The 16,452-nt window shown below is 37.9% G+C and overlaps 2 protein-coding genes, 2 long non-coding RNA genes and 1 other non-coding gene across 6 annotated transcripts; 2 read left to right on the top strand and 3 right to left on the bottom strand.

Moving 5' to 3' along the window:
* Positions 1 to 537: 537 nt before the first annotated feature.
* On the bottom strand, positions 538 to 2,439 carry LOC124197689 (glutamate receptor ionotropic, kainate 2-like). The gene is made up of 9 exons (XM_046593221.1): positions 2,326 to 2,439; positions 2,160 to 2,248; positions 2,007 to 2,088; positions 1,786 to 1,944; positions 1,521 to 1,722; positions 1,244 to 1,461; positions 1,045 to 1,173; positions 835 to 983; positions 538 to 769 (listed from the first exon to the last, which is right to left on the bottom strand). Exons 1-9 carry the CDS (start codon positions 2,437 to 2,439, stop codon positions 538 to 540), a joined length of 1,374 nt encoding a protein of 457 aa, XP_046449177.1.
* A 4,758-nt stretch (positions 2,440 to 7,197) lies between these two features.
* On the top strand, positions 7,198 to 7,279 carry Trnal-aag. Its single transcript has one exon. It is a non-coding gene; the product is annotated as a tRNA-Leu (tRNA).
* A 579-nt stretch (positions 7,280 to 7,858) lies between these two features.
* On the top strand, positions 7,859 to 9,106 carry LOC124196841. Its single transcript, XR_006875845.1, has 3 exons — positions 7,859 to 8,003; positions 8,449 to 8,650; positions 8,723 to 9,106. It is a non-coding gene; the product is annotated as an uncharacterized LOC124196841 (long non-coding RNA).
* A 1,612-nt stretch (positions 9,107 to 10,718) lies between these two features.
* LOC124196840 lies at positions 10,719 to 11,982 on the bottom strand. Of its 2 annotated transcripts, none has more exons than XR_006875843.1 (6): positions 11,896 to 11,982; positions 11,553 to 11,819; positions 11,367 to 11,467; positions 11,164 to 11,294; positions 10,993 to 11,103; positions 10,719 to 10,886 (listed from the first exon to the last, which is right to left on the bottom strand). It is a non-coding gene; the product is annotated as an uncharacterized LOC124196840 (long non-coding RNA). The 2 variants fall into 2 exon arrangements; XR_006875844.1 differs by having other exon boundaries at positions 11,067 to 11,103.
* A 228-nt stretch (positions 11,983 to 12,210) lies between these two features.
* Positions 12,211 to 15,114, bottom strand: LOC124196839 (cuticle protein 21-like). The gene is made up of 8 exons (XM_046592073.1): positions 15,051 to 15,114; positions 14,816 to 14,940; positions 14,507 to 14,706; positions 14,367 to 14,435; positions 14,108 to 14,258; positions 13,161 to 13,258; positions 12,930 to 13,070; positions 12,211 to 12,852 (listed from the first exon to the last, which is right to left on the bottom strand). The coding sequence occupies exons 6-8, from the start codon at positions 13,164 to 13,166 to the stop codon at positions 12,457 to 12,459; spliced, it is 543 nt and encodes a 180-aa protein (XP_046448029.1). The 5' UTR covers positions 13,167 to 13,258; positions 14,108 to 14,258; positions 14,367 to 14,435; positions 14,507 to 14,706; positions 14,816 to 14,940; positions 15,051 to 15,114; the 3' UTR covers positions 12,211 to 12,456.
* Between the last annotated feature and the right edge of the window lie 1,338 nt (positions 15,115 to 16,452).

Raw genomic sequence — 16,452 nt, 5'->3', positions numbered from 1 at the left:
TTCATGATTTCAGTATTTTTCCGAATTTCTAATCGGCCGAAATGAGTTTATTATCGATATGATAGAGGATTGAAATGAATGTTTACTGCGGCAAAGTTTTCTGGGACTTTGATTTTTCTGTCAATGGTTTTTATCTGCGTTTATTATTTTTCACATTGTAGAAACTAATAATCCTCTTTATTTGTTCTAAATAGTCGATCCAAAACTGGTATCTGGTTAATCTGAAGAGCCATTTCGTTATTTCCTGTGTTAACAAGCGACGTCTTCCAACATTTGACAGAGGTGAATCTTATGCTAAGGTCGATTACATTTTTTCAAGGAAATTTTTATTCCGCTATATCCTTTCAATATCCGTGACTTTGCTTAATTAGAAAAGCCAATGGCGGGAAAGGCAAACTACATGTTTCACAGTATTCTTAGGCTATTCATTAAATATTTCTTTTAAAATTCTCTAGCTCCTACTCAAAATTGTTCGTCCATTTGTTGTATTTAGCAGCTAAAGGAGTTGAAACCCTTCCTTCAAATTTGAACCTCCTTCTAGCGTAGACGCTCGTGTACCGAAATTATTTTTTCGACGAGGAAAGCCAAAATTGAAAGGCCAAGTCCAATCAATAAAACTAAAAATGCGCCAGTCAAATTTTTGAGAGAAAGAGGCGAAAGTTTCGTTTTTTTGCTTCTGATTTGTGGTTTTCCGTTACACTGCGGTGGCATGGGTCGGAACCAGGTATCCCAGTAGTTGATCAGCCCATTTTCTTGTAGTTCCAGTATCCTATTTACGTCGATACAGAAATTTAAGAACGATTTAATTTACTTTGGGTTGTATTAATTGCTTACACTTGAGTTATGGTTTGCGTGTAGGGACTGTTTTTGGGTAGGCCCATCGCTACCGTGATGCCGAAGAATTTTTCCTTTGCCATTTGCCCAATGCATTTCCCTGTTTTTATATAGTGTTTTCGAATTTCGTCGTTCAGGTAATTAGTTGACTAATAATTAAACAATTAATAGAAAATGCGAACATTGTTTTTTACAAATCAAACATTTTACCTCGGCGAAGACGTTTCTTAGTCCCGGTCTGACAGATTGAATGCATTCCGACGGCAATGTGCATCGAGAATTCGGCAAGGAGTCTAGTCTTTTTCGTAATGTCTTATAAAGTCCTGTCTCGTTAGCTGTCTGTGTCGTGTTGCAATAAGAAATGATTGTAATAAAAATCCGTATGATTTCAATTTTGGTTATAACATACATATATTAGAGTATTTATGAGACTAGATTCCCTGACGTAGAGATTAATATCGTTGCTGTTAATTAGGTCGTAGATCGAGTTGATTAGCGGCTGATTGATTGGCGTCACGACGTATGTGAAGAGAGTCGACGTGTAGGCCTGGACGAAGAAGAAAGCGGCCAGGATCCAGACGCCAGCAACTAGTCGATAGGGTAATCTTTTCGATGGACAAGGTCCACCTATTTAATTAAGTCCTGTGATTCCTCTATTAAAAGAATAATTGAGATATTACAAATACCTTGTGAAAGTAAGTTCCCGAATACGTAGAGAAATTGTTTTGCGGTTCTTCCTTTGGTGATTATTTTTTCAGTCGGTGGGTTATTATTATCGTTGGGTCTAACATTTGAAGTTTCGAGTGAGGATCGATATTCCAGGTAGCGCTGGATTAAATTCAAAATTGCAATAACGCAAACGATCGATTTTCCTAGTCCCAGCCAAATCTATAATAACGAATATAGTTGCTGAATACGAAATTTTAATAAAAACCAATTTGAATGCGACACCTGCCACTGAAACGGTTTGACGACGGCGTTAATGTTGGCCGTTTCAACGGGGATGGGGATGGCGAAAGCGTAATCGTCGTAAGCCCACGGTAGTGTCAAATCGACGACTGCATTCGTCCGGAGTGTTGGATATATATTGTGAACCAGGAACTCGCATCGCTGTGAGGAATCAGATCATTCTCAACTTTTATTAAACCGAAATTTTAAAAAAGCGACTTAACTTGATCCAGTAGATAATTAAAAAGTCCTTTTCCGTTTGCTAATGGCCCTAGTGTGGCGTCTGTCACCCGAACCATCTCATACCTGGCCGGAAGGATAAAATAAAAGTTAAAAAGAGACAATAAGTCAATGAATTTTTTGTTTTTTTGTTATACGTGAAATTAAAACGTTTCGACATGCATTCCAAGAGCACTGCTCCTTTGAGCGGTCCAATTAGTCCTTTGGGGTTTCCACTCCAAAGTGTCTGCATCAACCAAATATTTGATGTTTTATTTATTGAATTTTGTTTGTAATAAAAACTGATAATTGTTTTTCTTTAACCCAGATGACGCGCAGGTGTTGGCCGTTGAGCGGATTGGGCGTCGATGAGAAACTGATGCGAATAGAAATGGCGAACCAGATGTACAGCAGCATTACCAAAGGTAAATAGGACATGGCGAGTAGATATGGAGATTGATGTTTGTCGCAGGATCTCCAAAGTGCAACTGCTGCCTGAAACTGTTAAAAGTCAACTCCTGCTGATGTTACCGGATTTTTACTCTAGAATGATGAAAATTCACTATGGAAGCCTTTGTTGTGGAAACGGGAAGACAATCGTGATGATTGGCTCGTTTGAAAAAGCTGTCAGCTGTTTTGAATCTGTTCCTAGGGTCATCTTGAACCTTGGAAATTATTTGAACGGTACCTGCGAGTCGCCGTGAGCATTTATCGTGAAGCATTAAGAAATCTGTCATTGCAATTCAGTTGATTGATGCATTTGCTTCTATAGTTGTCTTGGTTTTGGCCAGTCCAAAACATTATGGAACGTACACCAATGGACGTACGTAATAATTCACAGACTTCAAACCGACTGGTTTGGAGGTACCTATAAGAGACACGGTCGTCGATGATTTTAGACTTTGTTGTAACAGGTTTGTACATGTCTATTGATCTATGTAAATGTATTCGAGTGCGTTCGACAGGTTCTCATCACGCATTCAAACTTCAAATTGCAGTCAACTATATTCTGAGACATCTGAAACCCAGATACACTTCATCAAAGTTCCATAGCTCGTGTGGACTATCCGTACTGTGCACTAGAGCCTTACCTACCGGACTCAATGACGCTATAGACTGGTTGTATTTATATCTGATATTTTGCTCAAATAAGTCTCTCTAAATTTGGTTTTATTCACGCTCTAGTCGGGATAGGATACCAGCAGCCTGCATCCGCAATTCCGCATCCGTCGATTTCGAAAAGTGGAAAAGTGAGTTTGTGCAACATTGTCAAGCAGATCCAGCTGGAAGGCAGTCCACCATGTGCGTATACGTGCTGTTCCAGTCCGTTGCTAATGCGCTGCTGAAAGCCAATTGAAAGAATTTCGACGCAGACACTTCGCAGCGGTTTTTAATCGACCGGAATTGTGGGGTAAGCAAACAACCTGATATCTCCTCGCGCCCATTAGATCTATATTACAGTCGTATCTCGTATTTTTACTCGACCATGGATTAGTTCACTATAAATCCTCATCCATTAGAACGTGATGGGTTTTTGAGCTGCGAGTTTATTTGATCAAATTTTATTATGCGTGCAGTTCTGATGCGGTAGGGCTGGCAAAAGTGGCAATAAAGACAATTAATAGTCTTTTAGTTTGTATATATTTGGACCTTGTGTCAAGACTCTTTTTATTAAATACTGGGCTACTAAATCGTTTTTTAAATCTCATTTTATATCTGGTTTCCGATTGGTGCGTTCGTGGGTTCTGCTTCCTCTTCCATGTCGTAAGATATGCCATCGCATTTAAATCGATCTAATCTTGTTGCAATCTGCGCCACGAACAAATTTTTTCACCAAGAAAAACCAGAAAAGAAAAACTCAGTCCAATCGATAAGAATATGAATGCGCCGCTCAAATTTTTCAGGGAAAGAGGAGTTGTTTTCTTTTTCTTATTTCCAATTTTGGTTGTAACATCACATTGAGGAGGTATGGCGCGCATCCCCTTGTACCAATATTCGATCAGACCAATTTGCTGCTGTTCCAATATTCTGTATAAGATTGTGTCATCAATTGAAATTGACAATTTTAAAGAAAAGAGAAAAGTCATTGAACTCTACTGGCTTACCCTTGGGTTATGCTCTGAGTGTAGGGACTGTTTTTCGGCAGGGCGAACGATGCCATGATACTGATGAAGTTTTCCTTTGCCGTTTGCAAGTTGCATTTGCCCGTCTTTTGAAAATCAATTCTGATTGCGTCCCTTAGGTAAACGCTTGCCTAGTGAATTTGATACATTTTAAAAAGTTCTTTTTCAAATTCGTGTCGAATTAAAACAGTCAAACATTTTTACCTCAGCGAAAACGTTTCTGGATCCCGGCGTAATCAAATTGATGCATTCAGATGGCGATGCGCAACGAGAATTTGGAAACGACTCGAGTCTTTTTCGTAGTGTCGTGTACAGTCCCGTCTCGTTAGTTGTCTGTGTGTCGTTACAAGAAATTTAGAGCCAGGTTCCTCAAGTGAATTTACTTTTGCCATTTTAACTTGCTTTAAATAGAACGTTTAGAAATCCGTATTCTCTGACGTAGAAATTGATATCGCCGTTGTCAATTATGTCGTAGACGGAATCGATTAGCGGGTGATTGATTGGCGTCACGACGTAAGTGAATAGAATCGACGTGTAGGACTGGACGAAGATGAAAGCGGCCAGGGTCCATACGCCAGCAACCAGTCGATAGGGTAGCCATTTTAATGGGCAAAAACCACCTGACAAATATAAGTTGATGACTGGTGACGGTGACTGTCAAGTTTAGATTTTAAATAACCTTGTGAAAGCAAAATGCCTAATACGTAAAGGTATTGCTTTCCGGTTTGATATCTCTTGACTTTACGATTGTTTTGCAAATTTCCAGTTTTCGGTTTTTTATTTCTAGGTTTAAAATCCATATGGAGTGCGGATCGATATTCCAAGTAGCGCTGGATTGAATTCAAAACTGCGATGACGCAAATGATCGATACCCCCAGCCCTAGCCATACCTGTAAATTGAATAATTTAATGCTGTGAAAGGGCATATGAATGAAGATTTAGGGCTAGTAGAAATGCACAAACCTGCCATTGAAACGGTTTGACGACCGAGTTGATGTTGGCCGTTTCGTCCGGGGCGGGAATGAGGAAAGCGAAATAATCGTACGCCTAGTGTTTCACTCGTTTAAATAACGACAACGAAAATAACGTATTAACGAGCCTCGTTATCGATTTTTTTGGAAAATGCTCGTTTTTTTCGTTAACGATAACGAAATGGCTGTTTTTTTCGTTGTTTTCGTTAATTTCTTGCTAAATTTTTCGTATCAAAACCGTAGAGATTTCAAATTTTTTGACCACCAGGGGAACTTTTTTTCCCCTCAAAATTTGGAATTTTTCAATTTTGGGATGACCACCTACTAGCGGCTTAGCGATCCCCTAGCGAGGAATTAGGTCATTATTTTCGCTACATCATTTAACCTAACAGGCCTTAGAAAACTAGGTTCTAAAAAAAAATTGTAAGGTAAACGATAACGGTCGCAAAAACAGAAAAATGCGACACGTTTAAATTAACGAAACGAAGAACGAAACGAATGAAAAATTGAAAAAATAACGATTAACGATAACGATAACGAATCCAAAAAAGCACAACGGTGAAACACTACGTACGCCCAAGGTAATGTCAAATCGATGATTTGATTGCGCTGGGATGTCGGTACCAGATCGTGGACTAGCAAATCGCATCGCTGCGATAGATCAGGAAATTCTTAATTTCTATTTCAAATGGAAAGGAAACAACTTAACTTGATCCAGCAGGAAATTGAAGAGTCCTCGTCCATTTTGTAATGGTCCCAGTTGGATGTCCAACACTCGTATCATTTCGTACCTTGCCGGTAATGAAGTAAATTAAGATGTTAAATGTGTTAAATGCCATTTAAAATAATTTAGATTTCTGTGTTACGTAAAATTCAAACGTTTTGACAAGAATTCGAGGACTAGCTCTCCTTTGACTGGTCCTACGAGTCCTTTGGGGTTTCCGCTCCAAGGTGTCTACAATAGAATATGTAATGTAATGTTCTTAATTGGTTATACTACTTAAATGTTTTTAATGTTTATTACCCAGATGACGCGGAGGTGTTGGCCGTTGAGCCGATTGGGCGTTGATGACGAGCCACAAATAGAAAAGGTGAACCAATAAATGGAAACTAAGAAGAAAGGAAAAAGGAAATTCGACATGGTGAGTCAGAAAATTAGACTTTCTGGTAGAATCTTCTCGATTCAACTGCTTGAAACTGCACGAGTACAGTAGGCCTACAGCTCCTGTAGTGTTATTTTATAATACCGGAAAAGTCAAACTGTTTGCAAAGTGGTCCGTTTCCACAACAAATAATCTCATGGACGCTGAATAGGATAGTCTTTTTTAATGACATTATCGATTCATGTAACTTTCTTCTAGGTCATTTAAAAGTTTGTGTCTGCAGCAAGCAACGATCCTTTTTAATATCAGACATTTAATCAAAAAGTTTGTTGCCGACTCTTGATTCTATTACCGTTAATAGTTTATAATTCGTGATAGATTATAGTCATTAAAATGTTATCGAATGACGTCGCATGCGTTGCGGTGTAATAAATTAGACAGTTCATTAATTTATTGACATTTAGGGTCGGCTGTTATTTTGAAATGGGTGAATGCGCGAGTTATTCGATCAAATCAGGATCTTAAATTACGACACATTACATTTTCTATTCGACTGAATGGAATATCTGAACGCCACATGTCCTATTGAACGCAAACCTTCCCGTGTGCTCAATTGTAATTGATGACGTTTAGCGTAGCCAACAACTCGCGCAGAGGACTGGTTAACTTTATTTTGCAATGCATAGTTGTTACAGGGCTAGGATCATTTTCAAGATGTGGCTAGAAGGGGACATCCGTTAAAAAGACGATGGGCTTATTTCTCCTCGTGATCTCATCTGACTATTAAATTTAATAATATCGTCTCCTATCAGTTCATAAATTACGATTTTTTTACATGCGTGAAAAACAAATATTCTTTGGGAATTATTATTTTTTTTTTTATTATTATCATTTGTTTTTACTATTTGCTGAGTTGGTGAATTTGTAAAAAAACCATTACAAAACATTTTTATTTTACGAAAAAGTGAAAGTTTTAGATCATTGACTTACTTGTGTATCGGTAGCGTGGCCGAGCGGTCTAAGGCGCTGGTTTAAGGCACCAGTCTCCTCGGAGGCGCGAGTTCGAATCTCGCCGCTGCCATTACATTTTTCTTTCTCTTAGTCATGTCTTAAGCACGTTTTTGTAATTTTGGAGGTACTGTGCCTAAAATTGTTACGATATCATGAATCACAGAAAATATTTCAATTTTGATTGCGTTGGCGATACCCTTAAATTGAGCCGAATCTTTAATATTCCTTTTAAAACAAATTCCATACTGTTTAGCAAACCAACTAATGTTTTATTTCTGTTTCTATACAAAACATTAAGTTACTGTATCTTTTCCCTACAACAATATTCCCATGTTCCCAATTTTAACATGCCCTTTCAATTCGCAAAAACAATGTCGCTATTTCGCAGTCTTAGCGCGATGTGTCTTGAAAGTCTTGAAAATGTAAGATTTTGGTCTGTCGCATCACCGCACCACTCGTGTCAAATTTATTCTTATGGTTTCTGATAGTGATACCATTTAAGTAACGCTAGATGCAGAATAGAATAATGGTAAACCAATTTTCTGACCAATTAGCCACTCCATTTGCTGAGACCTCCCATTACCTTTTTCGCTTTAACACTAGATGTCACTTCACAGTTTCTAAAGGTAAATTTTTCTTATCGGGCAACCTTGCCCATTCCTCCTTACTAATGTTCAAGATGGCAGCTAGTGGCCGGCGTCCTCTATGGCAACTCTTGGGTTTTAACTTTGCCAGAATTATTTTGCCTATAGACTGCCATGAGAAATTTTCCCAAAATTACTGGCATGCATGCAGTAAGTAATTTGCTTTGACATTATTCGTGCTTGATTTTAATGTACTGTAGGAGGGGTTTATGACAACTCAAGGCAGGTTAAAACTTTGTTGCACAGCAATTTCCACATTCATAGAATTTTTTCGTAAAATCCAGAAATTTATCTGTTTCCTGTCCTCCAGTTTAAAGCAGATCAGATAGTTGAACTATCAATTTATTTTAACTGGGAATCTAGCCTTTTATTCTGATAATCTGATCATCCATTTAGTAGAATGTAAAACTCAGTGTGGTTTTTACACGATTTGATTTCCCTTAGTTCAACATTTTTCTTAGTATTTGAACCTTGTCAACTGTAAGGTCTATTGTAAAAATTCTTGTCTGTTCTAAAAATTTTGAAGTTTTGGTTATATTTCTGTTGAGCGTGCACTGCGTGTTACTTATGTCCCATCTGTTTTCTTATCTCATAGGATTCAACCGTCAGGTGAAGTTCGACATTTGTCTTGTTTTGGAGCAGCCAGCTGGTGATGTGATTAATGGAGCCATTCATATACTCCTCGTCAGATCCAACTTTTTGCTCCCATTGCGGAGATAATGGTGCCCACTCAGGAGATTTTGATGACCACAACATAAGCTCCAATTTACGATGATCAAAGGAAAGGTTGATTTCAGGTATTGCTTCCTTTCTGTACCATCTTGATTTAAAATGGTTGACATTTCAATACATTTCCATTCTGTTTTCAGGCCTCCGCCGCTGTTTCATGGTTTGGACCCATTGGTGGAAGCTGACAAGAGATATAGCTGAAATTTCAGCAATGCAGGTGTTGCAGCTGCTTGGTCTGAAAGGAGCTGTTGTGTTTGTTGCTGTCAGAAGATTAATAGTAGCTTGCATTACATTTTTCTCATTGAGTTTGAAATTTTGGTCTGTTATAAGTTGAAAATCTATGTTTATATGGTATGAAGAGATTGTCTATTCTGCTAACAGATCAAGGGGATTCAACATTATCGAGCGACAGATAAAATTGTATAGTAGTTATTGTTCATATTTGAATTCTGCTTTGGAAAGTCATTATTTATGACAATGCTATTTTTAAATAATGTAATAAACAAACTAAATTGATACGTGAATTGTGTTTATTGTTCCCACCTCCACCCACAATTCCGCCACATTTTACAATCACATATACATACACATATACACTTAAGTTAACCCGTTGGCTGCCACGCCATACAACCCGTAGGTTGTTTTCTACTAATCTACGCGCCACGTCTGAAGGATCCATGGCCAAGGTGGGACTTGCCATTGCTGACAAGTCCGGGCTGACAAGGGGGAAGTCCCTATGGTGCATTGCCTAACAGGGCCTTTCGGCGCGGCCAATGCTAAGGAGCTAGGGGAGAACAAAGGCGTGGCAGACAACGGGTTAACTAACACAAAACAAACGCAACAATACCAACAATACGATGATCCACGCTGACATTTTAGGGCTGCCGTCAATCTTTTGGTGTTCATCTAGGCAACATCTCTGCATTACCTAAATATAAATACAAAACAATTCTTATTAAGAGACATGACAATTGAACTTACATATAGGTAACAGTAATCAGGTTTTTGGCTCAAAACTTAAACAGCTCGCATTATTAAAGGCTTAAAAATAGCTGGCAATATTGAGAACTGTACACACAACAAAGTTCACTTGCTAGTCTTTAAAAAAATTCCGGAAGTAAACCGGAAGTAACCACAGCGCCTCAACCATTGAGCTGTCGTCAAAATAAACTACATATTCGTGATCTCCATGAAATTTGGGGTCGATTAGATATGATTTAAACGAAATCCAAAATTTGGCCAAAATCGAGAATTTTCCTGAACTATAGTTCAGGAAAATTTTCGAAACCGGAAGTACGAATACATAAAAAACAAAACATGAACTTTACCACAAATTCGACGAGGATCACGAATATGTGGTTCTTTTGTACCTCGAATGAATATTTACTAAACTACAGACTGAAATGAGTAAACCGGAAGTAGAAATAAAAAATCAAATATCGAAAACCTAACAAGTGAGCTTTGTTGGGGGAATAGTTATCGTTAGTTATCACTACAAAATTACCACCAAAAACGGTCGATAAACGTTTAAAGAGATGTTCAAAGTAACTGTAACTGACTGTTTTGACAGCTGAAAATGTTCGAAAGCCATCTAGCGTTAGAAAAAAGAAACGCTCAAGTAAAACTTTGTTTGCGCAAGAAGGGCCTGATTTTGAAAACTATTACACAGACACAGAGTTTAACGCAAATAGATTACTAGTAGATAATCTACGAAAATAAGTCAATTGTTGGGTACCTGGGCATAATCCTGTGGCAAGTGACTGCAGGTGTGTAACAGCGGCACGGAAGCGATCACTGAAGTGGTCCAGAAACTCGCCAAGTCGCCAGTGTAGTAAAACAAATTGTGGTTAGTAGCAGTGAAGCTAGATGAGCGTGCGTCGCGAAGATAAGGATGGAGAAGAACGTTGGTGGAATAGCCTCTTCCGTCATGGACAAAGGTCAGCATTGGCACAAGAATCTCCGTGCCAGGACCACACGATTCCATAAAGAAACTGCGTGCTCTGTTAAAAACAATGATTTACATTAATGAAAATATAAAAATGAATAAAGCATATCAATCTTTACCTTTTCTAAGAAGCACACTGAAATGCTCATGATGAAAAAACCGTAAAAATGGAATTCACAGCAACCAACTCCACATGTTGAGATAAATTTCATGATGCTAAAGAAAGTGTCATGAAGTATTGCAGTAGCGTGGTGATAGGTGGTATTGATGCTGGGTGGCACAAATGCATCCGCAAGACCAAATTTTGACCGGAGCTGGTTGTCGGTCAGCAACATTTCCAGGATTCCACATCTATCCATCTAGCGTTAAAAATAAGACATGGAAAGAAGAACGTTTAAAACTAATGTGAAGATGTCTGCGGTCTAGCTCGTTGACAATCGATTGATTTACGCATCATCTACTCACCAAATCATGATCATTCCTTCGTCACCAAGAACCCACCAACTCACTACAAACAGCATAAGCTCAAAACTCCAAACCTGGAGGTGATAATCGGCGTCAGTCCCTTTCTTGATCCTAGAAAACAAAAACAAACAACAATAAGTAACAATCAATTGTATGATCCAGAAATCTTACCTTAACCAGGCTAGGGTAACTTCTGGGAAGTATGATTTCAAGAGGTGCTCCTGCTCTCATATCCCATTAAGGCTGCTTGATGATTAAGAAGAATATGTGGAAGTTAACGGTATGGCCTCATCAACATACTTCTGAAATACTTATTATTGAAATAATTTTGTAAGAATTAATGTTTCTGGGAGAAAACAGTAGCAAACCTTTACCTCTTTTAATGCAATATTGCTTTCAAGTGATCCTGGAAAACAGCACAGTATGAATACAATTTCACTGTTTTCACACTGCTGAAGGCACGAAATTTAGAGTTCTACATGGTTCAAGGGAGAATTTTTTAATCAGTCACAATCCACCATTATTGGCATTATATGATTTAAATTAGTTTTAGTACTTACTAGACTTATAGCATAGGTTGTATTGTAGTACTACAACTGTTTGGTTTTCGTACTTGGTTGTGATCACTTCTGACTGTAGTGAGCGGTACAACACAGAAAAGGCTATTTGTTAACCTGTATCTTATTCTAATGTCTCATTAACAAAGTGATTTTCATAGTGGAAGATCAGACAGACGGGAAACATTTCAGTCAATCAGTTGTTGGTGATGAAAACCCGACGTTGTTGAAATAAGCTGTCAGGTAGTGCAGGACATTTGCATACGCAATCTAGAATTCAAGTAGAAACACGATATGGGTATAAAAATAAACTATGTTGGAACTATAATCCTTGAAAATAACTTACATTTGATTTAGCGTCGAATTTATTCCAAAAACACAAGTAAAACTCGAACAAAGCAGCAAGAACTTTCGACATGCTTTCGACATGAGAGATTTAAGCGACATCTATCTTCTATCAAACGAACCATTTTACCCCATTACTTTTTATGGGCAAGAGAAAAATTGATTGCTTTATCACGCGTAACTTGAAATTTACTGCTAAGTGCTATGTAGCCAGGCAACTTACGTTCAAAATAGAAAATACTACAATTGTTTTCCGACAGTCACCAATCAAAATTGCTTAAGCAGAAATTATAAGATATGTTTTGCTCCCTCGCAACAATTTATTTATTTCGTTATTTGATAAATTTACATCGGTTTTCGACACTGTCCAACTAACTACTTGACTAGCCACCTAGCTTGTAGATTTCTATGATCACTTCATTATCACAAACAAGGAAGAATGTTGAGAAATGAGAAGTGAATCTTGGACTAGCATTAAACTGATTTTCCAGTGGGAGACTTTAAATCGTTTGAAGACTTTTAAATTATAATCTCAGAATCAAGAAAGAACAATTGACGGGAACTAATATTTTGGGTAGGGAGCAGTAGCTTTAGTGGTGTAGGCTGGAGTTTCGTACTCCGGCTCCTTGTAGGCTGGGGTAGTGTAGGATGGCGCGGCGTAAGTGGGGGCGACGTAGGCCGGTTTTTGGTATTCGGAAGCCTTGTAGGATGGAGCGGAGTAGGAAGCATCAGCTTTGGACTCAGCGTTCTCGGGATACTTGGCTTCCCCTTCGTATTTAACGTCAGCGGTGTATCCGTTGGCGTCAGCCTTGTAGGTGACGATCTGGACGCGGCTGTCGGGGAGAACCACACGGTAAGATCCAGTGACTACGTTGTAGTCAGATTTCTCGTTGTGCTCGAAGTCAGTGTAAGATTCTTTATCCTGGACGTCGTATCCGAAGCTGTAGGGTTGAGGGGCCTGAAATTGTAATTCAATGGTTGCAAATTAATTTTTGTCATTTGAGTCATTTAATTATTAATTGAATCAAAACTTACGTATGTTACTTCTTCGTACTTAGGAGCCTCGTATTTAGGAGTCTCGTATTTCGGGGCTTCGTACTTGGGAGCCTCGTATTCAGCAGCCTTGTATGAATCGGCAACAGCGAACGCAACAAATGCAACGAGGATAATAAAGAACTGGAATTTAATTTAACAAAATAAAATTAATTTAAGCAATAATAGAAATATTCAGCTTGTGAAATATGAAATTGTGGTTATGATTTTTACCTTCATGTCGGAGCAGTAGTTGACTTGTTTGAAACATCTGGATAACTGATACTTTTAGATTTTCTGGATACTGATAGCTGCATTTTTTTCTACTCCTCCTGGAAATGAGAAATTGATAGCTAACAAAGAAGAATAAAAAAGAACAATAAAGCATTTTACATTAAAAGGAGAGAAAACTGTCTCACTTTCTCAAATACGGTTATATTACCCCTTGAGTTTACTTTTCCCATTTTTCCTAGATGGTATGGCCACATAAACAACTGCTATATCATAACATATGTCTAAGCAAAACCTTCGCACTTGAATCGAAAAATAAACAAATTGCTGTTTCGTTTAAGAAATGCCTAAAAGATAGCAATTTGTATACCTGACTTAATTAGTTAATTTAAACAGAATTTTGGAAAAGAAATTGGTTGGCAGTAAGCCAGTGACTTAACTACCATGGATTTTTGAAGAAAACATCGGCTAACAAGTCAACTAGATTACATCAGGATTCCACTAGTTCGATGGAAAACGAACTGAAAATACACAGCGAAATAGATTAGTCTCTAGAATTGTCTAATGGACAATTCCACTAATTGTAACAACATAAAGTTTAAAAATAGAATTTGTTTTCTTTGATTCCATTACAAAGCTTGTGGCTAATATTCCTTGTTAACTATATTTTCACTGCTTGATTCCCAAGTGTCAGGCTTATGAAGTCGGCCGATGATGGAATTCGTAAAGAGGGGATAGGAAAATGGTTTCGGCAACCTTAACATAAGGTTCCTCACAACCAAGGGAGTGAAGGGACGGAGTGACTTTTGGACGTCGACGACTTTAATAAATAAAAACTAAATATAGAAGCAAAATTCAATGACACGGGGAGTTAAGAAATAGGAACTTGGATATTTGGTTATGGAGTAGGAACCAGGTAGGTAATAGGTGGTAACATCAAGTGAAGTTACTTGTATTTGGGTTGGTCGATCAATCCACACAACTTCTTCGTGGAAATTTAAAAAATTTCAAATCATCAATCATAAATTTGAAAATTGATGAATTTAACTTCTGATAAATCTTCATGGCAGGAACACATCAGGCACTCAGATTCATTGCAACCTGCAATAAAATACAGAGAATAAGAAAATATCACACTTTAGGCTACAAATGAATTGAAACTTAGTTGTTATCCTGTAAGAGATCTAAATTAATTAATACAATGAGTACCGCTTATTGGTGATCATCAAGTCCACGCGTCGACCACACGGTGTGACTGACTCAACGTGGAAGGCAAAACTAAAGAGCAGTAAAGAAGGCATTAAAATAAAATACACGGTGTTTATATGTAAATAAAGAACTAAAATTACTTTTACAGTAAGTCACCGCAAGTTAATTTAATCCGCCATGATGTTGATCGTCGAATACTTCTTCACCAAGTATCTGGCACGATACGTCGTACAGCATCCCCAAGAACAATGACTGAACGATACGACAAAGAGTGACTGCGAGAGCCAGAGCGATCCAAATCCAATCCATCGACATGTCTGGCGTGACACATCAAATCTTTCTGGAACGAGAACATGATATAATTAAAAATTGACAATTAAGAGGTTTTGACTAACGTCAATGATTTTTTTAGACAAGTAAGGATAATTTACTTGTTACAGCAATAATACCTAATCCGCATCAGCAGAATTCTCATAAAATTGACAGTCATTCATTTTCAACAGCGACTCGATTGGAATCGGGAAGATGTATGTCTAATCGGAATGTGTGCGGGTTAACCAAAGTGGAGAAACAACTTTAATAGATTAATGATGAAATAGATTAATGTAAGAAAAATAAACTGAGAACTTTATTTCTTAACACTAAAATTTAAGAAGTTTAACATATGATACATATGTGACTTACTCCAGTGAGGTCCAGCACGACCAAAACTGTGCTGTTATGTTGGCTGGCCCAGGCCTCAAATCTGCTGCACAGAGGAAAAGGTTACATTATAGTGCAAACAAACTGCCATGCATTGACAAGGGGATACATAATGCTAGCAGGAAGTAACAATTCACAATCATTGGAAAATTGGAACAAAGTAAACTTCTATTTAAGCTTCCATAGTCATCCCATTTTTATTGAGTTTTTACCTGCCAAACAGCATGGAGTGGCTACTTGAAATGCTTGCTCATGCTCATGCTTCATGCTTGCTTACTTGAAATTTGTAAACGAAAACTAAAGCAGACGAAGCTTTTCGTCTATTAGCAATACTTAGGATATCGATTAAAATTGATTAAAAATTGATTTCCATACTTCTTAGTTGGTGAACTAACCGCTAGAGGCGCCCTGTCCCAGACCAAGATTCCGAAAACCTTAATTTTAAATTTTAAAATGCAATTAAAAGATTAAAATGAATTGAAATATATTTTAAACTAATTGAAAAATGTGCGTTATTTCTTGAAGTATAATTACAATCAATACGAAAAGTTAAAAAGAATTTACGTAATTAGAAATCTGATAAAAACAGAGGAAATGGACGGATACAAATTCGGATTACCCTGGCAAGTCTATATAGGCAACCCCTAACGGCATTAGACTACATAGCAGTTTTCAATTGCAAACACCCAATTTACCCGTGGTGAAAATGATCGACATTTTGGCAGCCACTATATTGGCTTTTCTTTTTGCTTATGTCTGCTGGGACATAGGCAGGGATGGTATCTTCATGGATTTATTCAGTCGAAAGACCGATACACAAACTCGGCTTTCGGCTGTTAACCAGATTAAGATTGAACCTGACGTTTCTTGCGCAACCAAACTTGCAATGGACAAAGGTGTTTCGACTCCCAGCGGAGATGACTTGAACCAACAAAGTGGTCTTCCTTTGATGGCGAAAGACGATGATCAAAACCTGACTGTATTGGAAAAAGAACGCTTGGAGAATGAGTTGAGTCTAGTTCAATCCAAACTGACAGACTCCTCATCAAAGTTGGAAATATTTCAGAACGTACACGACGAGTTGGCAACTACCAAAATCGAACTGGAAGAAAAGAAAAGTCTTATTACTGACATTACAGAGAAAAATCTTCGCTTGACAAATGATGACTCGCAGTTAAGGCGAAAAATTGAAGACCGGGATAGAATTATCGAATCCAGTGCGATTGAGAAAAACCTGACTGTGTTGGAAAACGAACGTTTGAAGAATGAGTTGAGTCTGCTTCAATCACAACTGACAGACTCCTCATCAAAGCTGCAAATGTTTCAGAACGTACACGACGAATTGGCAACTACCAAAAGCGAACTGGATTATAACAAACGTGTA

This window comes from Daphnia pulex, chromosome 7 (assembly GCF_021134715.1).
Source record: "Daphnia pulex isolate KAP4 chromosome 7, ASM2113471v1".
NCBI lineage: Eukaryota > Metazoa > Arthropoda > Branchiopoda > Diplostraca > Daphniidae > Daphnia > Daphnia pulex.
The sequence above is the reverse complement of the archived record's forward strand: the minus strand, read 5'-3'. Positions and strand labels throughout refer to the sequence as shown.